This window comes from Urocampus carinirostris, chromosome 18 (genome assembly GCF_059441175.1).
Source record: "Urocampus carinirostris isolate Australia breed hairy pipefish chromosome 18, RoL_Ucar_1.0, whole genome shotgun sequence".
In the NCBI taxonomy this organism is placed as follows: domain Eukaryota; kingdom Metazoa; phylum Chordata; class Actinopteri; order Syngnathiformes; family Syngnathidae; genus Urocampus; species Urocampus carinirostris.
This window is the reverse complement of record NC_142366.1, coordinates 14,455,425-14,481,313: the sequence shown is the minus strand read 5'-3', so window position 1 is coordinate 14,481,313 and position 25,889 is coordinate 14,455,425. Positions and strand designations below refer to the sequence as shown.

The 25,889-nt window shown below is 39.6% G+C and overlaps 1 protein-coding gene across 3 annotated transcripts in view; it reads left to right on the top strand.

Moving 5' to 3' along the window:
* Window positions 1–24,504, top strand: part of pde7a (phosphodiesterase 7A) — a 44,968-nt gene extending 20,464 nt beyond the window's left edge. The window contains exons 3-12 of one of the 3 annotated variants that reach the window (XM_088322484.1): window positions 8,527–8,613; window positions 9,662–9,828; window positions 10,890–10,953; window positions 11,117–11,313; window positions 14,258–14,389; window positions 15,833–15,924; window positions 16,002–16,146; window positions 17,925–18,021; window positions 18,102–18,182; window positions 19,601–24,504. In XM_088322484.1, the coding sequence (XP_088178610.1) occupies window positions 8,527–8,613; window positions 9,662–9,828; window positions 10,890–10,953; window positions 11,117–11,313; window positions 14,258–14,389; window positions 15,833–15,924; window positions 16,002–16,146; window positions 17,925–18,021; window positions 18,102–18,182; window positions 19,601–19,800 (1,262 nt within the window). In that variant the 3' untranslated portion in view covers window positions 19,801–24,504. Of the gene's footprint in view, window positions 1–8,523; window positions 8,614–9,661; window positions 9,829–10,889; window positions 10,954–11,116; window positions 11,314–14,257; window positions 14,390–15,832; window positions 15,925–16,001; window positions 16,147–17,924; window positions 18,022–18,101; window positions 18,183–19,600 lie in introns of all 3 variants that reach the window. The other 2 variants (XM_088322483.1, XM_088322485.1) reach the window with 2 other exon arrangements.
* The last annotated feature ends 1,385 nt before the right edge of the window (window positions 24,505–25,889 follow it).

Below are 25,889 nucleotides of genomic sequence, written 5' to 3'. Positions count from 1 at the left end.
TATAAGTGACAATTTCATTGTACCGTGCTTAAACTTAGTATGATAATGGAACAAAAGAAAATGCCTTTTCATTTGTCATCTTAATTACAGGTAATGCAGTGGTTAGCACATTCGGCTAATACGCGAAAGGTCCCCGGTTCGGAACCGGGTGGAAACATTTGTTGACCTGGAGAGGGATAGACACCAACAGTTTGTACTTGCCCAAGACACACCACAGGATGTGCCCCTACAATCCTAGTGGTTAAGGGATCAGGCTCACCCTCCAGTCCACTAGGAAAAGTTTTAATCTCGTTACTACCCGGAAAAATTGCGTTAAAATGTTTGGTGGCATTGGTCAGGTGGCTGAACCAAATGTGGAGGCGAGCCGTATTCTGGGGACCTCTGAAATAAGAGAATTACAATCCTGTAGTTTTTTTTATTTTCAGAAGTCTCACTTGGTGTTTGTTCCAGATTATAATTAACATTGTTTTTCCTTGAAGTGACCGGACATAAAAAAACAAAAACTAATTGATTTATCCCTTGCAGTTTGCCAGGCCATCGTTAAAATGAATTGTATATATTGACATGAAATTTAGTGGTCATTCTTGTCATGGCAACCAAGCTTGACATTTGAATTGAGCGTTATCGATATTTGTGATGCGTTTTTTTTTTTTTTTTATATCAACATTTTATAAAAAGAAGAGCCTTGAAATATAAGTACAGTGGAACTGAGGATACATCATTACTCTGTTGTGAGGGATCACAAAGTGAAATTGACTCATAGCAGGCATTGAATCTGTGGTTATCAGCTCCAAACACTCGTTACCCCAGATAAAAACATTTACGTAATGAAATGGCACAATGTAAATGCTACTTATGTGTAATACACATGCTTAGGATTAAATAACATTATAAATAAAAATACATTTACAGGAAAAATTACATTTTATTTAGCATTGGAAAATGTTTGAGGTAGTGACGCCAGTGCCTTCCTGGTATTTCTATGTGTTCGCAAGCTTTGTTTCCATGTTTTCTATGGTTTTGCATCACTGATTTTAGAACTTCCACTCTTGAGGACTGTTAGTCCTTAGGAAATGTCAGTGCTTTAATTGTCTCCTTATTTTTGATAATAGTCCTGATTGTTGACTGGTTACGGTCATGCAACCTAGCAATGGTTGGATCTGTGTGACTTCTTCGTGTTGATAATCACAAGCTCAGTTTCTTTCGTTTCCCCATATTAGCCTCACTGCAAGCCTTGGAAAGGCATCATGGAAGGTAGCAATAGCATTTCGGCATTTTCCTGATGCAATGGCCAGCATTTTGTATGACGGTGACCAATAACTGTACATACGCACAAAAGCCGCAAAGTTTGAATTTATACTTTTTTTGGGCAAGCAAATTTGTTTGTCATTGATGTTATATAGTGGGGATAATGCTGTAAAGAGGGGCCGAAAAAAACAAGAGATCCCACATTGTTAAGTGAAACTGTCGTAAGGCGGTGTTCCTTTATCTCATAGGCCGGGAACTTTTTTGACCCAAAAAGCCATAATAGCTATATGTATATATATATATAAATATATATATATATATAAATGTTAAGATAAAATTCAGCAAAACTGCCAAACACGCTCTCCAGACAGAAGCCAAATGTTCAGGACATTTTATTTCTCTGTGTGACGTTAGATGATTTGATAACATTTATGAAAAAAATAATCATGGCAGAGCCTTTGGCCCATTTCAACAAATCTACCACTTTAAACTTGTAGCCCTCCTACAGTTACTAAAGATCATTGAGGCTCATTTTGACCTGCCTCCTTTTCACAACAAGGTGCGAGCAGAGTAATTTTCTAACTATTTCACAAATAACTACAAACAAAAAGTTTATTGATGTATTTCCCTCAGCTCTTTCACCTCTGTCAACAGATCAAGTATCATATTTTGTTTGTATTTAATGTCATTTATTTTGCTTACTAGAAAGTCCAGTGACTTTTTTTTTTTTTTAAATATCCTTCGTCTCGTCAAAGGCATTATTTTTTTCGGCCCCAGAATCACATCCGCTCGAGCTCTTCGCAAGTTGTCCCTGCGCGTGTCGGCTAGTTTGTAATTTGTTAAGCTAATTAGCTTAGCTTCCCCCTGCTCCACAGCTCAAAACTCCGCTGCGGAGTGAAAACCACCTCAAACAGGGGGGAAGCCAAAGCCCAAAATGGCCGGCAACAAAAAACAAAAAAAAAATGTCCTCGCCCGATTTCGCCACCAAACCCACTATATGACAATTCCACTTTGGGATCCCAATCTAAAAACTGATTCATTTCTTATCTACTGTATGTCGTGTTCCTGAATGAAATGCTAAATGAGCTTATCCATCATACCTGATTTGGCCAACTGGTATAAAAGGGGACTGTTGGTGTGACCCCTTAACTTTAAACTCCAGGTAAAACTGTGCCCTTTGTATACTCAATTGAACAATGATTATTACCGTATTTTCCGCACTATAGGGCGCACCGGGTTATAGGGCGCACCCCCAAAAAATAGTTTTTGGTCCTATATCTTCCATAGATAAGGCGCACCGGATTATAAGGCGCTACAATGGGAACGTGGACAAAACAGTCCGATGATTCAGTCCAACTGATGACCCCCTTAACATTCCCAAAGCTTGCAAAGAAGCAAATACGTGTCGTAGACACGTGCGAATGCGGTGTCCGTACGATGTCACTTAAATGCGTCATTTCAAATATCATTCGGAAGGTTCAAGTCTTGGGATTCAAGAAATGCCAAACATTTCTATGTTTCTATTTTCTTTTTCACTCGCAACTTTACTGTGCATATGACAATAAACACTTGGAATTGAGTTTAATTCACTCAACTCAACACAGCAACATCAAGATCGTTCTAAAACAAGATACCGGGAAAACATAAAGCCGCATAACTCACCTAAGTTCTCACGTTCAATAATGATACGCAATCATGGTCTTCTTACAACCGTTAGTGAGGTAAATCCAGGAGAGTAAATTATTTGCAAATACAGACTGATAAAACATGTTTCTCTATGGTGTACTTTAGCAAGCTTGCTAAGCTTGCTACGCCATTGCTAAACTCGGCCAATTGCAAGATTTGTTTTGGTCATCTAGCCTATTGGAGGCTCTGAATAATTTCAGCCAATAGCGATCGATTTAACTGATGATTGACACATCTTTTTCGGCCAATTGCAGGGTTTGGTTTGGCCATCTATCCAATCCGAGGCTCCGAATAACTTCAGCCAGTAGTGATCGATTCAAATGATGATTGACACATTGGTTAGCCAATGAAACGCCGGTATATAAATCCCAGCATACACCGCGGACTTGCTACGCCATTGTTAAACTCGGCCGATTGGAGGGTTTGTTTTGGGCATCTAGCCAATCCGAGGCTCCGAATAACTTCAGCCAATAGTGATCGATTCAAATGATGATTGACACATTGGTTAGCCAATGAAACGCCGGTATATAAATCCCAGCATACACTGCGGACTTGCTACGCCATTGTTAAACTCGGCCGATTGGAGGGTTTGTTTTGGCTCCGAATAACTTCAGCCAATAGTGATCGATTCAAATGATGATTGACACATTGGTTAGCCAATGAAACGCCGGTATATAAATCCCAGCATACACCGCGGACTTGCTACACCATTGTTAAACTCGGCCGATTGGAGGGCTTGTTTTGGGCATCTAGCCAATCCGAGGCTCCGAATAACTTCAGCCAATAGTGATCGATTCAAATGATAATTGACACATTGGTTAGCCAATGAAACGCCGGTATATAAATCCCAGCATACACCGCGGACGACTTCGCGCTCGGGGGAGAATCTAGTCGGCGGCTGTTGAGTAAGTTGCGAGACCTTGCGAATTTAATATTGAGCCATATATAAGGCGCACTGTGTTATAAGGCGCATGGTCAGCTTTTGAAAAAAATTAAGACTTTTAGGTGCGCCTTATAGTGCGGAAAATACGGTAATAGAGTAGCTTAGGCCATGCACGCACTAAAACTTACCAGAATTGGAACGTTATGGAGGAATTTGCGCAATTTGCGTTTTATCACCGAGCTATATGTGCTCAATGCCATAGGTTCTCGACCCCTGCTTTATTCTGATGGTCTTCTGTAACGAGAAACTAAGTGCTGACATGGAAAAGGAAGTCGGCTATTGCAGATCAATAAGAAACTGCTTAAATGACCTGCTGTTTTGGTTAGCAACAGAGGTCAAAGTGAGAGAAGCGATTATCCGAATAAGTGGACGGCATCATTTTAGAGGGAATGCGGCGTTGTTTTCTCTGAGAAAAGGCGTTTTAGCTGCTCTTTTTCTTCATTTCTTTTCAATCCCCCCTCTACGTCATCTGCCCTTTGTGGACGCCTTCTATTCACCGCACTCTCCGTGTCATCCCGCCATCACTGGGAATGACATGACCTACATCCCACCATTAATGCACTGCAGCTGTGCGCACGGAGGGGGGGAGACAAGGCGGACCCCGTGACTTTCCAAAGGCGTGCTAATGATGGCGCCAAGTGCACGCACGTGCCCGGCCCGAGCACATGCGGACCGATTCTCGCACGCATGAATCGCTCGCCGCAGGCCGGATGAACCGTTGTGATTTATGGTGCTCATGTGCAAGGCGACCGATTAGAAATGCGTTTCTTCCCTTTCCTTGGTAGCGAAATCGGACAGTTTGCTTGCGGGGGGCGCCAGCTTGCTGGGTTGACGCGTTTGTGGTTTTAATGTGGTAGGGAACCCGGAAGGAAATTGAGAAAATGACCACTTGCAAGCCGCTAAGTAAAATAGCTGCCATTTGTTGGTGTAAGTTGTCTTGTAAAAATCTTTGACTCGTTCATCTTTGGAGGACCAAACATCAATGGCGTTTATTTTCCTTAAAGCTGCAGTGTGCATTATATCGCAACCTGGTGTAGAATACTTAACAGGTTCGCATTATATTTACGGTAGTAGTGGATATGACCATAATTGAGCAATGATTGATCAATCATAGAATATTGCTGACCATATTTGCACAGGATTTGATGCAACGGGAATCAAACCCAGATCGCAGCAGTGAGAATGGCAAAATTTAACCTTTAAATCACAATGGATGTAGATGACATGGGAAGAGGTTTTAGATTTTCTCATCATCACACTATTTTTTATTCCTGGCACCAGATTGCTAAATACGTGGCACCATGATTAATATAATTTATTGACATCTTAACTATAAACACAATACGAAAATACATTTCACAATGCATATTTTAAATGTCCTTGAAAGTCTGATTCATCATCAGATACCCCAAATAGTTTTTTTCATTTGTCGTGTTTTTTTTTTTTTAATTTTATTCTATTTTTTTAGGACAGTACTCTGAAAAGATAGTATGGTAATGAGATAAAACCTAATGCCTTTTCCTATGTCTTCCCTATTGGTCTAGTGATTCCACAGTAGATTTAAGCTTGCTATTATTGTCATTGCTTTTGTAACTTTCAATAATGTTATTATTGGGCTGGGCTGCGAGAAAATTGCCAAACATTAGACCGGCCCGTGGTGCAGAAAAGGTTGGGGACTGCTGATCTAAATAAAACGCCTTTGATTGAAATAATAAGCAAAAACACATCTACAATCTCATAAGCATTTACAACAAAACCTGAGATGCCCCTTGAAATAGCTCACTTTTGGTGGCCATCTTAAAACTATGGAAGCCTCAAATGACCATTTGGGGATGCTCGCTTGTCCGGTTGCTGCTTTTAGCCCTTAACTTCCACAGCAATGCCCTGTATCTGATGGTCGCCAAGTCCTGTGAGTCAGGCACTTTTCAAATTTTTTTCCATGTATTCCTTCTCTAGCTTCTCATGTAAATAAAGCTTGCTCTGTCCTTTCGTGCCACTTGCCTTCCTCTGCTTATCATCTTTGACTTTTTTTCCCACTGTTTCCTTTTCTTGCCACTCATCTTAAGCTGTAAGAACTGGCTCGCCACTTGCCACTATTGTTATCAGATTAGATTGAATTAGATGGTCCCCTAAGGGAAATTCACTTCCACAGACTGTACCAGGGGAAAACAACAGACCTTACATAAAATCAGACAACAAACACACACCCACACGCACACACAAACAACAGAATGAGAGGCATACATGACAGTGGGACAGTGGGAGAGCACTGGTTAAATGAGTCAGTGGGGCGTGATATTTAAGAAGGTAATGGCAGAGGGAATCAGGCTTTTCCCAAAGGAGTGCCCACCTAAATCTAAATGTTCTGTTTTTGTGCTCTGATGGTCGCAGGATGAAGTATTCACTTTAACTAAAGCTTAATTTGTTCCTGAGTGTCACTCACCTTTCCGAGTTGGGCTTCTTTGGTTATGACAGTTTCCTTCTCTAGCCACTTGTATAAGCACAAGCTACAATGTCACTTGCCTTCCCCAGCTAGGTTTGACAATTTCTGGATGCCTCTAGCAATATTTTACTGGCCTCTTTGGTATCACCCGCTAGCTGCTAAAGTCAGCCACTTACACCAGCTCTGACCAACCCCAACTAGTCGCACTTTTCAGCCGCTCAGGGTGTATCCAGCTCGCCCGGTCCTTTGCTGTAGCTCGCTTGCGGAAATTCATCATTGCTCACACAGGAAAATATGTAATTATGCCAACAAATTTTGCAAGGTGGTATCCTTTGGCCTTCTATAGTGCATCTTCTTTGAATTCAGCTTCATTCTTATCTCAAGTGACCTCATGTGGTGAATTATTACAAACTTTAAGGTATGTCTTTTGTTGGTTTTTGGAAAAATGTGTATCGCTCTGTGTATGTTTGTGTCGGTGTGAGTCCGAATATATAAACACACATGCTGGAAACACTGTCTACCCCTTTTAATTCATTCACAGTCCAGTAAAAGCGATGGCTGACGGCTATAGCCTTCAGCGGCAGTAAATGAGTTAAACAAGCAATACGTGTAAATTGCAATGAGACACGGAAGGAAGGCTGAGGATCACCTTTAAAGGATCTGTGTTGTGATGACATTGCATGCCCAGCTCCTTGTCCATCTTTCTTCTTATGTGTTTGTGTGGGTGGTTTGCACATGCAGGACATTTTCAACACTTAAGCGCCACAATGTTAATAAAACTTGCAAAAAATGGCTGATATTCTCTGAGATATAAAAAAAATTCTTTAATATTGTAGTTAAATAACGACAATTTATTATTACGCCAATTTCTAGTTTGAAAATGGCAACGAGTGGTATTTGCTGAAGTCGCAAGTACCGATACTGTACATAAAAAAAGCTGGTTTCTGCACCGATACTTTGCATCATCAGTACATGTCCATTCGTAGATTTAATAATTGTTTAAATTTGATGAAATAATAAGACAAGTCATTTTAAGCCCGTCATATTTGTGCGTTGTTTCTAAGAAAACGGATGCTTATTGTTTTTCACCTAACTTTTTTGCATTAAGTTTTCCCAATTTTTTTACGGTTTGAAGTTGTTTAAACCTAAACATCTTTTCTTAGCTCTTAATAATGCCAAGTTGTAGTACATAGTACAATATTACATCACTTTATTGGCTAGCTTCACTTTCGCCGTAAGCATCACTTAAGAAGTTAATGCGAAGTCATTTAGCAGCTAATGCCACGAAGCTTAACGGCTAATGCTAGCTTTGTGAACATGGCCGCTAAAAGTTAATGCTAATGACTTTTGTGACTAACCATGTAAAATTGCGTAATTTCAAAAGTGGAAACATTTCCTAAAAAATCAGATTTCTTCTTGTAGCAAAACATGAAAGGACAATAATCAGAAGTGTAGAAATTAGTTGCAAAAAGTGTCGTGAACATTAACTACTAGCTTTGTGTATACAACAGCTATCCGCTTGTGTCTTTGAATTTAACCATCCATATTTTGATTTTAAAAATTTTATTTTTAATGTTTTTTTTTATTTAACCGTGTTCAAAATGAAAATATGTTTCCTTAAATATCAGATTTATTTTTTCGGCTAAAAAGCTGAAAGGACAATAATCAGAAATGTAGATATTAGTCGCAAAGTAATTCTTCAAACCATAACTAATTAGTAGTTATGGTTTGAAGAATTTATTTTTTGCTAATGCCTGCTTTCTGGACACAGCCACTAGTCGCTAATGCTAAATTGTTTTTAATCTTAAACCTAAAATTAAACCACATCTCTTTGTGTTTGAAACATGGCTTTAATTCAATAAAACCCTGTCCAGAAAGTAGACACATGTCCTAAAATATCAGAATTTGTATTTTTATTAAACGTGAAAGAACAATAATCAAAAATAATAAGTACTCCGTTGCAAATTTCTTATTAAATCATGAGAACATTTATTTTGATTTTTATATAAAAAAAAGATAGTTTTGCCTGCCTAGAACATCGTATAGTTCATATTAAAGTGAACACTAAAAATGTATCAGTGAAAACTCCAACAATGTATCTCATCATTACATCTTTAGCATTAAAAAAATCATTAATAAAAACTCACACTTTTTATTCCTCAATTGCATGAGCCTTGAGGGAATAAGTGCAAATTTCTTCCAGGAGATGTGAGAGTAAGAAGTCAGGTTGGATTTGAACCGGAACGCCGAAGCTCCCATCCCTATCTTTGCATCGACTTCCGAAACCTTCACAGTGAGTACGATTGGTCGCCGTTGCCGTTACTTTGTGCGCTAGCTTGCATAAACCCCAAATCTTGTGCTCATGTTAGCTCGTGTGTACGCACGTGTGCCCTCCCTTCCTTTATTATCCCTTTTTCAATGACATCACAACACAGACTCATTTTTGTGTTCGTGTGCTTCACGCTACTGTGTTTCCAGCTTGCAGTCGACGGTTTATTCAGTCGTGCGGCTTTTGTGTGAGTGTTCGCTGTGTGTGAGAGAGCGAGAGCACTGACAAAGCAGGTCTGCTGAGCGAGTCCAGACAGAGAGGCTTAAAGGTGGGCGGCTTCGTCAGCACCGGGCCCGGTGCGGAAGTCATGTGAAGAGCTGGCGCTTCAAAAAATGCAGAACAGTCGTCAAGTCACATTTATTTGAATAGCCAGACATTATTCAAAAGTCTCAAAGGACTGAACAAGTCATAATTATAAAATCCCCTCATCTGAAATCTGGATGCGGGTAGGGAGAAACTCGAAAACCTCAGCATGATGAAAGTAAAAAATCTTGATAAGAGGTCACACATGCTGTAATCCCCCTTCCAGGAGAACCAGGCTGCAACGGATGTTGGTTGGGCAGCAATACACAAAACATAGTCAACATCAACAAAAACAAACTGTAGCTAATAACTAAAATTGTTCAAGAAATCCGCCCACCAAAATCACTTACTGCATTAAATTGCTCTGGGTGTTTGGCTGGCATGTTCAGGTGTTCACAGTTTGTTTTGTGGGTTTCCATCATAAAGTGTCTCAATATACAGGATTCTACAAAGACATACAGCCAAAACGGGGTCTGTTGTTGTAACACTGTGACTGTAAACTGTAGTTTGAAGTATGCCCTATATATTCTGGACTGAACAATGTGTCTACTGTGTCTCTTTAGCTTTGCGTGTACTAAAAATGCAACGATAGAGGATTGGCATATCCTAAAAAGGAGCCATACCTGGCTTGCAAGCCATATGTTCCCAACCCCCTGGTCTTATTGTTCAACCTCACGTGTGTCTACATGATTTTTTTATGTGCGCGCAGCTCGCCTGGGCAGCGAGTCGGAATCGGCGGCAGGTTCAGCGCCCGAGAGAAGAGTTCGTAGGCTGCTCAGCCTCCAGAGGTTCCTGCACTCGTCCCGCCTGCTGAGGGGCGCCACCCAGCAGATGCCGCTCCCCATCCTCGACGAGGACTACACTGGACAGGCCCGCGTAAGATCAAAACACCCAACAATAACAACAAAACTGCAGAGGGTCTCAAATGACTTAGCATATTGATTTGTGTATAACGCACATTCATTTATTAACTTAAGTCAAGTCACGTTTATTTCTATAGCCCTTAATCACAAGACGTCTCAAAGGGCTGCACAGACCACAGATTATTGCAAGCCATCTATCTATCTATCCTGGTCATATCCCTCAAGAGGGGTGACCGACAGCAAGACAAACAAATTCACAAAATGTCATTATTGCAAACTACAATTTTCACACCATCCCCTGATAAAGACGAACTCAAAAGTTCGATCGCGTGTTATATACCAGGTTTTACAGTTGTGAAACGTTGAATGCTAAGGGAATTGAACCCTGGTCACAGCAGCGAGAGTGCTGAATCCTAACCAATAGACCACCTATGATATTACATAAAAAAATGAAAACTCATTCAGTCTTATCTCATCACATTATTTTTATTCACAGTACGGGGATGGATGTTAGAGAATGAAGAAACCAGAAGTCCTGAAAAATATGAATAAACCCAAAAAAGCACAACAATGGAAACAACTCTTTGGTGTATCTGTTGATGAATCAGACTCTTATAACTACGTTGTGAATTTTATGTTGGCATTGCGTTTATAGTTTAACAATAAATCATTTTAATCATTGCCTGCGTGTATTCAACAAAGTTTGTCACTTACAATATTTAGTTTGAGCTGAGAAAAAAATGTAAACAAAATTTTACATCGATTTCTAAAAAAAAATCAGGTGTGAGGGTTATACATGAGTGTACGTTATACACAGATTTAGAAATGAATAGTTCTTACGTGTTACCTGTTGTTTAGGAAAAGTGTTTTTTATGTATTCATTTTGGCACTCTTGGGTCTCCATACATTGATTTCTGTTTTTGATAACGGATATTATTGCAATTTAGGGGAATTAATGGAAATAACTTTTCACCACTGTGAGTTAAGTATTTCATTATTTAGTTTATTCATAAATGTTGTAAAAGAAAAAAGTATTGAAGATATTCTTTGACCCGGCGCTCTTTTGTTTTGCAGTGTATGCTGGAGAAAGTGGGCAACTGGAATTTTGATATTTTCCTCTTCGACAGGTTGACTAACGGTATGTACAAAAATGCACCAGCACCATTTATATGTTAGTGGCGCCATCTACAGGTTAACTGATGTAGAAGGAAATCCTCTATTTTTTTATGAATTCAAATCACCCGTCCGATTCTTTTGCAATCCAAATCAGCAGCACGTGCTAAATTCTATCAACTTGGCAGGAAACAGCCTGATCACGCTGACGTTCCACCTGCTGGACCAGTACGGCCTGGTGGAGCTGTTCCGTCTGGACGTGGTCCGACTTTGGCGCTTTCTAGTCCTGGTCCAGGAGGACTACCATGCGCACAACCCTTACCACAATGCTGTGCACGCCGCTGATGTCACGCAGGCCATGTACTGCTACCTACGGGAGCCTGTGGTAAAGCTTGGACCACTAATATATTGTTTGAAAGCATAATGCAGATTCTCTTTAGATATGGACTTAGAGCTGCAACAACGAATAGATAAAATCAAATAAAATCCATTATTTAAAGCGTTGGCAGCGAGTTCCATCATTGATTCGTTCTGATGTTGCTCAAGCTTCACATTTTGCAGTATTTCCTGAATCCATCTGATATGTGTTGGAGGGGATGTATGTTTCCACTTAAGGAGGATGAGCCTCCCCGCAAATAGGGCGGTAAGGAATTGAGTTTGTGCTGGTCACGATAGGAGCGGTTGTGGTGGGAATCTAAAAAGGGCAATGAGTGGGTCTGTGTTTATTGGGAAGCCAAAGACTTTACCTAATGTTTTAAAAAATTCCAATCAAAAGTCATTATGTTTGAGACAAGGCCAAAACATGTGTACCAGTAAGTAAGTAATCAATCGATGTTGTTTTATTACAGAATATTCTGTTGTTTCGTGCACTATTTTCTATCCGTCCAAAATGTCAAAAATCAAACAAAGAAGAGGAAATTAAAAATTTGGTTCTTTAAAATCCAAACAATAGACCGATCCATCGAATATTAAAATAATCGTTAGTTGCAGCCCTTGATGCATGATAGCTGTTTTTTCCCCCTTCTGATACTAGTGATTGATACCAGCCAACCTTGTATCTGCATGCGAAATCCAATTATTTGTTTGTGTGTCTTTATTTTAGTTTACATTTACAATAACATTATATAGCTTCAGTAAAGACAGGCACGAAATCTCACCTTTAGGAGAAATTTACCGTTTTGAAGTCAAAAAAGGTGACCTATGTGAATTGTATAGATCTGAGGAGAAAATGTTTTTAGGGGGGGAGGGGTTATTGTGAGATTTCCCAAAGTGAACCCGGCGTTTGAGGTGGTGCGTTTGATTTGAAATCAGTGTAGCTTGCGTGTGGCAAGGGCACTCTACACACTTCTACTCTATAGCATATCAATAACCTTTTGTTGAGAATATCTTTGTATTATTTGTAATTGCAACATCCATTGCAGCCTGGTCATCCTGAAAGGGGGATTACCACTTGTGCGGTCCCTTCTCAAGGTTTCTTCATTTTCCTCATGTTGAGGATTTTGAGTTTTTCCTTGCCCTCATGTTGGTTTCAGATCAGGGAGGGTGTAATAATAGTCTGTAATAATAGTCTATGCAATAACCTGTGCAGCCCTTTGATACTCTGATTAAGGGCTATACAAATAAAAATGACTTGACTTGACTTGATGTGTGTAACACACCTTACATTTTATCCCCTTATCACACTGTTTTTATTTACGCCACCAGAGACGAATGTTAGAAAATGGAGAAAACAGAAAGTCGTCCTTAAAAATAAAAATAAATGCAAAAATCAGGACGAGGGAAACATCTCTTTGGGTTATTTGATGATGAATCAGACTTTGAAGGATGCTAAATAAATACATTGTAAATTTTAATGACTACAGTAGATGTCTATGAGGTTTTGAGTTGTTCCTTGCCCGCATGTTGGTTTAAGATCAGGTAATTGTGTCATTGTAATCCTGTGCATTCCTTTGAGACATTTTTGTGATTAAGGGCTATATAAATAAATTTGACTTGACTATAAAGGATTTTAATCATGACCGCATGTAAACAACAAGGTTTGTAAAAGATAACTCAAAATTTTAAACTGATTCCTTTTTTTTAAGCAAAAATACGGTAGATAACATGATTATGGGTGTATTTATTATGTGAAAATACGTAAATTTCAAACTTAAAAAACGTTCTAACACCTAAAGTCACACATACTTTGGCTAAGAGAACGTTATCACTCATTCTTATCAAGTTGCATTATCTTAGCATGACATATTAGTAACTATAATCTAAATAAATGTACAAATGCTACATCAGACAATTGTAACTTTTGGCCAATTACGGCCGTAGAAATTTTTATTAGCGGCGCACTTGTAACAAATTTATGGCACAGTACAAACATTAGAATATATACACCGCACTTTGTTTATGTCTCGTTTAGAAGACATATTGTGTCGCCATCGGGACACTTGTTTGTGAACTTGGTCAAACAGCTGTCAAAATTTACGTACACTCCAAAGTTCAGAAGCCCTTTGCCGAGCTCCGCCTCAAACACATTATAACGAGGTCGAAGGGAGACACGACCAAGTTGTTTTACTCCTTGTTAAGAAAATCATTATAAAAACAAAACAGTTAGACAACAACCTGTACACATCAAGAGCCACGTGACCGAAAATGGCCAAGTTCTCCAGTGCCTCACCAACATTATGAAGAGTTGGAGAGGAGACACGACCAAGTTGTTTTACTCGTTGTTAGGAAAATCATTATAAAACCAAAACAATTAGACAACAGCCTGTACACATCATGAGCCACGTGACCGAAAATGGCCAAGTTCTCCAGTGCCTCACCAACATTATGAAGAGTTAGAGAGGAGACACGACCAAGTTGTTTTACTCGTTGTTAAGAAAATCATTATAAAACCAAAACAATTAGACAACAGCCTGTACACATCATGAGCCACGTGACCGAAAATGGCCAAGTTCTCCAGTGCCTCACCAACATTATGAAGAGTTAGAGAGGAGACACGACCAAGTTGTTTTACTCGTTGTTAAGAAAATCATTATAAAACCAAAACAATTAGACAACAGCCTGTACATATCATGATCCACGTGACCGAAATTGGCCAAGTTTTCCAGTGCCTCACCAACATTATGAAGAGGTATAGCGGAGACACGACCAAGTTGTGCCACTACTTCTTTACAAAATCTAAATACATTAGAGTGAGGAACACAAGGGCTTAGGCTCTTTCTGACCAGCAATGCCAGCTGATAGAATATTATAGAGTGATAACAATTTCTTTCTATTGTGTATCCCTATTTCTTCTCTTTGTATTTATTTGATTGTGTCTGTGTGTGACGCAGCTCTCCAAGTCTCTGACGTCATACGACATCTTGTTGGGTCTGCTGGCGGCCGCCACTCACGACCTGGACCACCCTGGAGTCAACCAGCCCTTTCTCATCAAGACTGACCACTATTTGGCTTCACTCTACAAGGTGACTTGACCTACAAAGAAATCTTATAAATACCTGCTTATAATCTGAGGAGGCACCATATTTATTCATGTATATTCATGCATCTAACCAGGGTTGGGTAGGGTTACTTTAACTGGATTACTTTTAATTACTTTTGGATTACTCCAATACAAAATATGCTAATAAAAGACAAAAGAAACTAAATATGAATAAAATGATGACTCACAACACGTGGTAAGCTTTCTCTCCTGGCTTTGATCTCTTTGATCTCCGGCAAAACTAAAATAAAATGCGACAGAAACCAAATTAAAAGAAATCCAAACAGCTTGCCAACATCATTTTTGCCGTTCCATGTAGTCCGTTACTCCCCAAGCCTGCACAAGATTGAGTAATTTTATTCATATTTAGTTTCTTTTGTCTTTTATTATCATATTTGGTATTGGAGTAATCCAAAAGTAATTGAAAGTAATCCAGTTAAAGTAACCCTACCCAACCCTGTATCAAACAACAAAGTATTGCAAACTACAGACTATCATTAAACTAAAGCTTCTCTTTAGGAAGACGGTTGAACACACTTGCACAATTTTGGTATTCATGCTCACTTATTTGTTCCTCAATTACAATAAAGAGATGAGACTGCAGTGCCTGTGGAGAAGTGTGTATCAATTATTATAAGCAATTGAAATTGGTGCGATAATCTTTTTGTAAGTGCTCTAAATGTAAAAACAGACTAAACAAAATGGCTTAAAACAAACTTTAACTTAAAATGAAAGCCTTTAAGGTTTAAAAGTTGTGTCCGCAACTTCAAAACATTCTACTTGCGGATGCCATCTTCTGGCTGAAATCACCATTACAGTCTCTATCAAGCTGCTTTGGTGGCGCGTCCACAAAATATCATTCAACATGTCCGGCAATCATAAAATAAATTCATTAAAGTATAAAGGAATACCGACATTAAATTTACAATGTATTTATTTGTTTGCCTTCAATGTCAGATTCATCATCAGATTCACCAAAAGTATTTTCCCTTGTCTTGCTTTTTTGTGTTTATTGATCTTTCAGGACAACTTTCTGTTTTCTCCATTCTTTGTCTCTGGCACTGTGAACAAAAATTGTGTGATAATAGAATAAAATTGAATACCTTTTCATATATCCTCTACGTCACCAATGTTCCAGTGGTCAAGACTATGCACTCTTATTGCTGCAACCCGGGTTTTATTCCCGTTGCATCCAATATTTGACGACTGTGGTCAGCGATATCTTTTGACTGATAAATCATTGCACAAATAAAGTAATATACGACTGCAAAACATCATGTATAATGTGCACCCAAACTTTGAGTTCTTTTCTAGGTAAAAAACAAAAGAGTATGTTTTACGTGAATAAATTAGGTAATCAAAACACAAAATTCTGATGTTACTCTTAATGTTTTAAACAAGTAATTTGAGCCTTTGTTGCCCGCAGAATACTTCAGTTTTGGAGAATCACCACTGGAAGTCTGCGGTAGGCCTGCTCCGAGAGACGGGCCTCTTCGCCCACCTCCCCATCGATGACAGGTGAGCTCATGTCAGCAAATCAAGATGATGAGTTAGATTTTTTTTTTTTTGATTGACACGTGTCATCGTCCGTCCAGTTCGAGCTTGGAAAGGGACCTGGGCTCGTTGATCCTGGCCACAGACATCAGCAGACAGAACGACTACCTGTCCAGGTTTCGCCTGCACTTGGACCAGAGCAGCTTGTGCTTGAGAGATGCCAGCCATCGACACTTTGCACTACAGGTGCTACTTCTTCCCTTTCACAATAAAGTATGGCTGGAACAATTACTTGATGTTGTCGAGAAAAATCGATAATAGAAAAAGTCTAAACTAGGGCTGCACGACTAACCGAAATCGAATCGATATTGCCATTTGATGTAGCGCGATTGTGTAATAGCCGGACACTGCAGTTTTTTTCAAGTATCAACAGTTCCATGTTTCTACTTTTTGCCACTTTGTTATTTGAGTGATGGAATGCTTGTCCAACCAGAACTTTCACAATTCAGGTTTTATCAGAGGCAAGTTTTAATGGCCCTGGCCAATAAAGGCAAGGCTAAGTTTGTATGCAGCATGCTATGCGCAACACCGTGTGATTCTTGAGTCGTTACGGCGGAATCTCAATACAAAATATGTATTTATTTTGAAAATTGTGGAGACTAGACCACTATTTTGATGAGCTTTAGGTCTTATCTTCTGCATTTGGTAAGTTGGTAGATAGCTACTTACATCGATTGAGGCAGGGGTGGGGAACCGTTTTTGACCATAAAAGCAAAAATATTAAATATATTTTGAGAAAGCCACAGCATGATTTTTAAGACTAAATTCAATAAAACTGCCAGACAAAAGCTAATTATTCTGCACATTTTATTTCACTGTGTGTCATTTGATGATTTTATCAAATCTATGAAATAATAATGCCAGAGCCTGTGTCCCATACATATATATATATAAATACCACTTAAGTTTGTCTCCCTCCCTAAGTTACTTAAGAGTGTTGGGCTCATTTTGACCGTCGTTCTTGTCCTCATGATGGTTTCCCAAAAAAGTGCATGCAAAGTTCATTTGTAAAAATGTCACAAAACACTGCAAATGATAAGGATTTTTGTCGTGTCTACCTTTGGTGCAGACTGCACTGAGCGGGAGAGCGAATGTAGTGCTTTGCACTGTGTGAAGCGAGCCGCCCACTTCTACCGCTCACCCGATCATGTTGCTCTGAGTGATTTGCTAGCATTTGGGGTATTTTTTTTCAATATTTTTTGTGCGTTTTCATCTGAAAGTATCACAACAGTGAGCATACACTGTTTAGTGTGCTTCCATTCAAAGGATTTCTTAGCCAAACGGGACATGTCGGTGTGACACATGACTGTTAACTGTAGTGAGGAATGAACCCTATATATACTGGACTGAACCAAAATCACGATCAGTCTGGAAAAAGATACCGGAAAACTATAAAGCAGAGGTAACTCACCATTGCGACCCCTGCCGTTTTCAACTTCTCTGAAATTCCGCTAAAATGGCTTTGTTATATCAAGAATCCAACCGTGTGAAATATTTTCTCCAAAACACACAATTATGCCAGCAGACATCTAGGATTTTGCTTTAAAATTTCTGCTTGTGTGACGTTGCTTCTTGTAATCCATTCGTTTCACCACATTGTTTCAGTCTACAAATAAACGGACTCTCTTAAGTATTTCCAATATGGTAGTTAGCCCTCCCCTTTCGATTGACACCTCTTCCATGATGAGGGTCTGTTCAAAAAGCTCAAAGTAACATTAAACTTGCGTCTTCCTCGACACTTATTGTCTCAGTGTCTCTCTCTAGCCTTTACTGTTGGAGCGCCCCCGGTGGCCGTTAGAGAAATTGCATAAATTAGCCGCATCATTGCATAAGCCGCAGGTTTGAAATCTAAAAATAGTCGCGGCTTATAGTCCGAATTTTACGATAGTCGTTAGTTGCAGCCCTACAATGAACTCCCATTTCTAACATTATTTTCTTTCTTCAATGACGTGTTTTCATGACAGATGGCCCTGAAGTGCGCCGACATCTGTAATCCGTGCCGGCCGTGGGAGCTGAGCAAGCAATGGAGCGACAAAGTCACCGAGGAGTTCTTCCAACAAGGTCCCACTACCTCAAAAACGAAAATCTCGAGGCTCCTTTTTGTGCCGTTGATCTCAAATTCCCGATATTCCCCGATGCAGGCGACGTTGAAATGAAGCACAAACTGGAAGTCAGCCCACTTTGTGACAGAGCCAATAACACAGTGGGCAACATTCAGATAGGTGAGGGCCACTCTTGTGTCCCCAACATTCAAACAACTGGCTACATTTGTCTTGACTTGCCATTATTATTTCGTCTTTATCCTATTTATCAAGATATTCAAGTTCAATGAAAAAAAAACTTCTGAGCTAGCTGTATTGCGTTTTAATGTTTTCAAAGCATGTGATCAAAATGAGTGGTTCAAAATAGACAAAATTTATTACTTTGTTTAATACAGAAGCGTTTCAAAACCAATGGTTTATTTATAGACAAAGCACAAAGAAATACAACATGCAGTTGGATTTGTCTGCATGTTTGTCTATTCATATAAGCATATTGTTGCTGCTACAAAGAAAAATGAGAAAATTTTCCTTTACTTTTTCTCAGTTCAATATGCAGATGGATGCAGTATATAATCTATATATTGTTAGTCACGGTGCCAGAGATGAATGTTAATTTAGCCGTGCAGATCAGGCCTGCGAGACAATGCTGAGTGAAGCACAGGAGAAAAATGAGTTACGCGTTTAATTATGTCCACCTGCTTTCGCCAAAGCCAGGCCAAGCCTCTCGCAAAGCAAATGGAGCTGTATTTCTTTTTGTCTTTATCACTCTCACTCTTTTCTTTAACTATTTTATTCTCATCCTCCGCTTTAAACTTTCTGTTTGTTACTTTCTCTCTTTCTTTCTTTCTTTTTCTCTTTCTTTCTTTCTTTCTTTTTCTCTTTCTTTCTTTTTTTCTTCTCTTTTTCTCTTTCTTCGTTCTTTCTTTTTTTCTCTCTCTCTCTGTTTCTTTCTCCTTTCTCTTTCCCCCCTCTCTCTCTCTCTCTCGCTCCCTCTTTTTTTTCCTCTCTTTCTCACTGTCTTTCTCCTATTTTTCTTTTCATACTGTTTCTTTTTTTCTCTTTCTCTCACTCTCTTTCCCCTCTTTCTCCCTTTCTCTCTCCATTTTCGCTCTGTTTCTCATCCCCGATCTCTCTCTGTTTCCCTTTCTCTCTCTCCTTTTTCTCTTTGTTTTTCTTTTTTGTTTTTCTTTATTTTTCCTCTCTCTTTCTCCCTTTCCTCTCTTTTTTATGTCTCTTTCTCTCTCTTTGTTCTCTCCTTCTCTATCTCTCCCTCTCTTAAATCTAGTCGAGCCCCTGTTAAAATCTTTTTTCTACCATGGGGTCCATGAGCTTAAATGAGTTTGACATTCCTGCACTAAAACTTCATGGATAATTCGCAGACAAATAGGGATTTTTAAAAATGTAAATAAAGCACAAATAAAGTCGGTAATTCAAATTAACCTCTTTAACTCCTACTCTTAATTTCCAGATTCTATCATTTTTAAACTAAGGAATTAGTCAAAGTATTTTGTTCATTTGCTGAGTCGTACTTTGTACATTTCTTTTTTGTTCAACATTTTCTGAACGGATTAACAACCGTCTTCGTCTCCTTGGTCAAGGTTTCATGACGTACGTGGCGGAGCCCCTCTTCGCCGAGTGGTCCCGCTTCTCTGACACGAGGCTTTCCCAGACCATGCTGGGCCACATGGGCCTCAACAAGGCCAGCTGGGGCAGCCGGGAGCAGACCCCCTGCCCGGACCCTCCACCCGCCTCTCCAAAGACCAAACTCAGGGAAGGGGAGTATCCTGACACCTCTTGACATACGCACCATCCTCTTCATTTTTTTTTCTCTCTCTCTCGCTAAAAACCACTGATTTTATTTAATTTATTTAATTTGTTTTTGGATGTAGAGCAATACGTAGATACCTCATTTTTTGGCACCTGCTGTAATTTCCCCCGTTTTTTTTTTAATTTTTGTATTTATTTATCTCTCCTTTGAAGTGCCATTCGACGCCGAGTATTGCGTACTTCGATCTACGCTCAGGTGGTCCTTATTTTCCAACTTTGGATTTCTTGTCAGTGAAAGCCTGAATATGATGTGAAACCGTAGAAAAACGCTTCTTGTGAAGTTTCACATCGTTCAGACATTTTTGAAAGGTGTCCCAAAGCCATTTTTGGTACAGTAGTCCAACAGGGTGGTTATATATAGGGAGAACTTCCGAAATTCGTATTTTTACGATCGAAGGCCTGAATATGGTGGGAAACTTTGAGAAAACACATCTAGTGACGTTTCAGATAGATCAGACATATTTGAGAGGTGCACCGAGGCCAATTTGGCCCAGTAATTTAAGCAATCCGAGCGGTGCTTTTAAAATTATTTTTTTTCCAAGTGCATTTGAAATTTAGATTCAAATCTCTAATATTGTTGGAAAAATAGTGTGTCTCAACGGGTCTGATCCGAGGACCCACTATCCTGGCCTAATTCCAAGCCAAAAACCCGAATCCAATGTATTGAAAGACAATGGTGTGCAGTTTAAATCGGAGATAATAGAATCTGTTGGGTTTTTCTTAAGAAAAAATAACCATCAAAATAAAGCGATTTTCCCTTTGTTGCTCTATTTGCTATGAAATCTAAGACACTTCACTCAAGAGCTTCCACCATTTTCCTCATGCAGATACTTTGAATGAAAAACTACTGAGATGTATGCATTCCAAATCAACTCAATTTACTTACTTTTCGCTGAGAATTCTCTCTCACTGAACCCAAACTGTCAACACTGCTTTTAAGGGGGTGTGGGGAGATCTACTTCCTTCTTTTTCATTCACAAACTCTAAATAACTTCGACAAAAAAGTAACATCGAAAATGATTCAAGTAAACAAGATTTAATCCTGATAAGCTTATCAATAGGAGGATATGAACTCACAATTGGAGGGTATTGTTGCCATCTACTGTTAAAGAGTGGAATTTATCTAAGTTGCTTCTTTTCTTAGCATTATTTTTTGCCAAGTTAAAGGCCCGAGACCCACCGAAGAGGGTCCTTGACCTGCTTTTGGGTCCTGACTCACCAATTAAAAACACTGTTGTAAAACATTGAAAAAAACATTGCCACGTTTGCCCAACTCGGTTTCAAATGTTATTTGGGCTTAAACAAGTATTGGAGTGCAACAATGGAATGGAGGTCTGGCACATCGGCCTTTGTGGAGACCTCTCCCAAAACAAGAAGGCCTCCTCCTCTACTAGGCTCGCTGCCTCCTGGACAGTCTTCTTTTTGATTGTGGCAGTAAAAGAACCGACTCTGCATTTCCCTCAAGGAGGGCAGCTGCTTTCGCATCATCGGCTGGGGTTCGCTTGGCCGATGAGCAAGACCTCCGTCACTTTTCTCGTCTTCATACTTTTCATCAATACTCGGCCCATAAAACATCTGAAACTGAGTTAAAACAAATTTAACGATCAATAAAATATGGTGACCAAATTTCAAATGCACTTTAAAGAAATAGTAACACTATAACTGCAGCTCCGATTGCTTATATTCATGTTTCACAGATCCCTTAACCCGCTGGGTCATAGGGGCAGCACTTCCTGTGGTGTCACTTGGATAAGAACAGCCTGGCGGCACCCATGCCTCTACAGGCTGAATTTTTGGGTAGGGTTATATTATCGGGCCGAATTGGCTTCGGGGCAACTCTTAACCCTTATATCAGGGATGTCAAACAGGCGGTCCACGGGCTAAAGGGAAGCGCAAGAGAAAAACGAGCTGCAGGTTGAAATTTGTCCACTTGATGTTGCCAAAGCTAGGTGCCTCTCACAAAGACGCTGTACTTGTATTTCTTTCTCTCTCTCTTTATCTTTAGCTCTCTCTTCCTCTTTCTCTCTCTCTCTCTTCCTCTCTTTTCTCTCTCTTTCTCTCTCTCTCTTTATCCTTTTCTCTTTCTCTCTCTCTTGTTTTCCCCTTTTCTCTTTCTCTTTCTCTCATTTCTTTCCCTTTCTTCTTCTTTCTCTCTAATCTACTAGTCCGGCCCTCTAGAGAATGTTTTTTTTCTATCGTGTAGCCCCCGAGTTAAAATGAGTTTGCCACCCCTGCCTTGTATTGTGCTAGGGTCTCCAGTGACTACTTTCAAGGTTGTAAAATGTAATAACTGATGTGTCTCAGGGGCCATTTAATCAAATTACAATGAGAATATATGGTTATGGATGCATATAACGCTTGTTAGGACGTTGTATTAACTATATTGAACAATACCCCTTCCTTCATGGTGGTCAGTACTGAGTGAGACCCCGGGTCAAAATTGACTCCGTTTGTGGAGCCAGTTCCTAACACAACATGCAGGTTAAATATGTCAGATCTATCCGAAACATCACGGTTTAAAGGGACAGTGTGTAATATTTAGGGCCTCCTAGGGGTACAAAGACATTGATTTGAATACTAGGCAAAAACATATAAACTATCATTTCTATTAAAAAAATTATAGGTTGAGACATTTCTTTTTCCTAGTGTTATCCCTACCTAAAAGTTGCCGCCATTTTGTCTGGAATATTGCTACTACGCTGTGCTCTTGGCACCGGTTTTCGTTGGCATTAGACAATATAGTGCCATCCAGTGGTCAAATATTACACACTGAGGCTTTAACACTATATTCAGGCTTTCGCCCGTCTAAATATTTTAGGAAATTCTCCTCATGGATAAGGACCACCCTCGTGGACGCATGCGCACAAGTGGCTGACTTTTCGTTTTGGTATCGAATCTTCCTTCCCTTAAAGTGACACGCCCAGTCGTTTGCTGCCTCTCGACCAACCCAGACTGTTTACTACCCAGCTTCGCACCGTCACAAGCACAAACCAGCACACGCATGCATTTCGAAGCCATACGAGAACACGCTTTTCCCAGCAGTTGAAGCCATACACACCCTCTCACACTTTTTTATTTTTTTTGCAAGCACAAAGCAGTCGAAGCCATACACTCAAACGTTGAACTCTTCCGCTCTGAGCCTCTCAGGGTCATAGAAAAGAGACGATCTTCTGTCTTAAAGGGCCACACACACACACACACTCGGACGCGACGTCACTCTCCAAAGACGGACGGATGCCTTACGACTATGCACTAGCGCTTAGCTAAGTGACCAAACTCGCCATGGCAACGACGAAGACCACATTCCGAAAGATCCCGGGTATGAGGGACCGATCCTGTCATATGTACCGTAAAAAATATTCATAAATAAATACTGACAAATACACACCATGTAAATAAGTGAACACATATATTACCGTATTTTCTTTACTATAAGGCATACCGGATTATAAGGTGCACCCCTAAAAATAGCCTTTTGTCATATATTTTCCTGTATAAGACGCACTGGACCATAAAGTCCTTACAGTAGTGTTTAAGAATCACCGTTGCACGTTTTATACACTTACAGTATATATTAGAGGAACGATTGATGAGTCGAAACATGCCGTTGACGTAAATCTCAAAAAATTGCATGCAACGAGATTCAAACCTGGGTTGCGGCCGTGAGAGAGCGGCAACCTTTAAGAAAGGCATTTTGTAATTTCCGTTCTAAAATAGTGTGATCATGAGGTAAAATTGAATTTGTTTTCAGAAGTTGTATGCAACACTGGGGGTTTAGTGGTTACACTTCAGTGTTGTCATTGCCAGGGATCCAGGTTCAATTCCTATTGCATACAGTGTTTGGGGTGAACAGATGCGGTAGTATACCGTAAAATCTTGTGTAGTACACGGATAAATACTGTATGCGTTTCCAATTTTATGCACCAGTATTTTGTGCTATATAAAGTGCACTGAGTTATAATGAGCATTGAGTTTATGTGCGTCTTATAGTCTGGAAAATATGGTAATCGCATAATATATAAATGATTTAAATCCAGTTTATGCATTACGGCATTTACTTGCGTATTCATTTTCACAAATTTTATCCCGACAAAATGCGTGACAATATCAAAATAAACATGACCACATGCATAAATGAGTAAATTGCATTTATGCGATGAACGAATCGGCTGTTGTAGTTGATGGGTGCGTTTATCTGTCAACCAATCGGTGAAAAGCTCAGGCTGTTTGACCCGCCCCCCCCCTCACAGAATACACGCGAAAAGATACAAAATACATGGAAAAAAAAAACAATTATTAAAACACAAAATGCCTAAATATATAAAGAAATGTGTAGGTATTACGAGATGTATTTACCAGGCACACATTTGTAGGTATTTATTCATATATATTTAAAAAAATGACAGGATCGGTACTTCGTACGAAAATGTTGTTCCCCTCCTCGCTGGTGAAAAAAGTGCTGTAAGACTGTTGTTTTCTTTTTCATTTTGGGAGGGGGCAAACTGTTTACAATGACGTCGCGACAGCCATTTTCTTTTTTGGGGTTAAAGGGGACGGAGGGGCAAGACTGGAGTTTTTTTGTAAAGGCTTTTTGTGCTCTTTTTCCACTTTTTGATACGCGGCCATTGCAGTTGTTTTTTGGATGAATAAAAAGAAAACCTCTTGTGTACTCAAATGTGGAATGATGGTTTTGTCATTTTTTTCAAGGGTTTGTCCATGAATACAAGAGGAAAGATTTCACTCTTCTGAAGTTACAACTGTCTTGCGTCTCATTTATGAACGTTTTGATAAAGACGCTATCTAAAAACGGGTATTTTTTGGAAAGACCTGGTGTGTACTGTATACTCATCTAAAAATACTTCATTGAACTAAAACATTATAAATTCAAATAAGCATTAAAAACTAACCTTTAAACCACATTGCAGTTGCATTAGAATGCTGCCCAATATGTTAACATAGAATGGCAAATACCTTTGTCATTCTCTATTAACATCGATTGTCAGCTTTGAAATTCATTGTGTAAAAAAACCCAAAAAAAAAACCATTCGATTCTTGTGTATAGCGACCCCGAGTGGTGTACTTAAAATTATAAGCAAAAACATATGGACCATCTCACAAACATTTTAGTTTTAGAGATTTGGAATTAAACTACACAATTTGACACGCCCTTTTAAGCACTTCACTGCCATTTACCTTCAGGCATACATTGTTTCCCTCTCTAGCCACTCATATTAGCTTTGTTTCTGGCTATGGCTCTCGCTATTGTTAGCTGCTTCGGCATTTTTCTGTCACTAGCCTTTTACATCTGGTCATACCAGGAACCGTCCCAGAGTCCTGTGATCCAGGCATCTGGCCCTTGTCAACAGAACCCCCCCCCCTCCTTCTCTAGCCAATCATGTTTTGCAAAGTGGCTTTCATAGGGTCTTCTTTGTATGTACATGCATCAGCTACATTCTCAGCTTTGACTTTACTGCTCATTGTTTACACATCACCCCTGCAATAAGCCCATCAGAAAAATAACTCCCTTTGGAATGGATGAAACGACTGTGTCCCCTTTTGGACAGTTCCCGAACGTACGAATTCACCATGTACCATCATGAAATCTGATAAAAAAGTTTTGAATGTAATTAAAATATCCAAGGCTATGTATTCATAACTAAGTATGGTGAGAACAATATTTTATGTAGATTGGAGGGGCATTCTCTGGTATAGAACATTAGGCAAATTTCTCACTTCTTTGGCTTTCTTACAAGCTTAGCAACTTCAAACACAGTCATCTGATCCTGGTGGTCTCAGATATCTGAGTCCACGCCCAAAGAGGCAGGATCTGGTCAAGCGTCCCTGGTCCATATAAAAAGAGGAGCTGATCGATAGCTCGCTCTTTTCTCCTACCTGACCGGTTCGCTCGTTAAGCGTCGGCCGCGTGGCACGGCCGTGCGGGCCTGCATTGTGGCCTTGAGTTCAGCACGTGGGCCATATGTTACGACCATCTGGAGCACAAGACCAAATCTCCGCAACAACAAGTGAGAGGACAGTTTCAGATTTAACACCATATTTGCT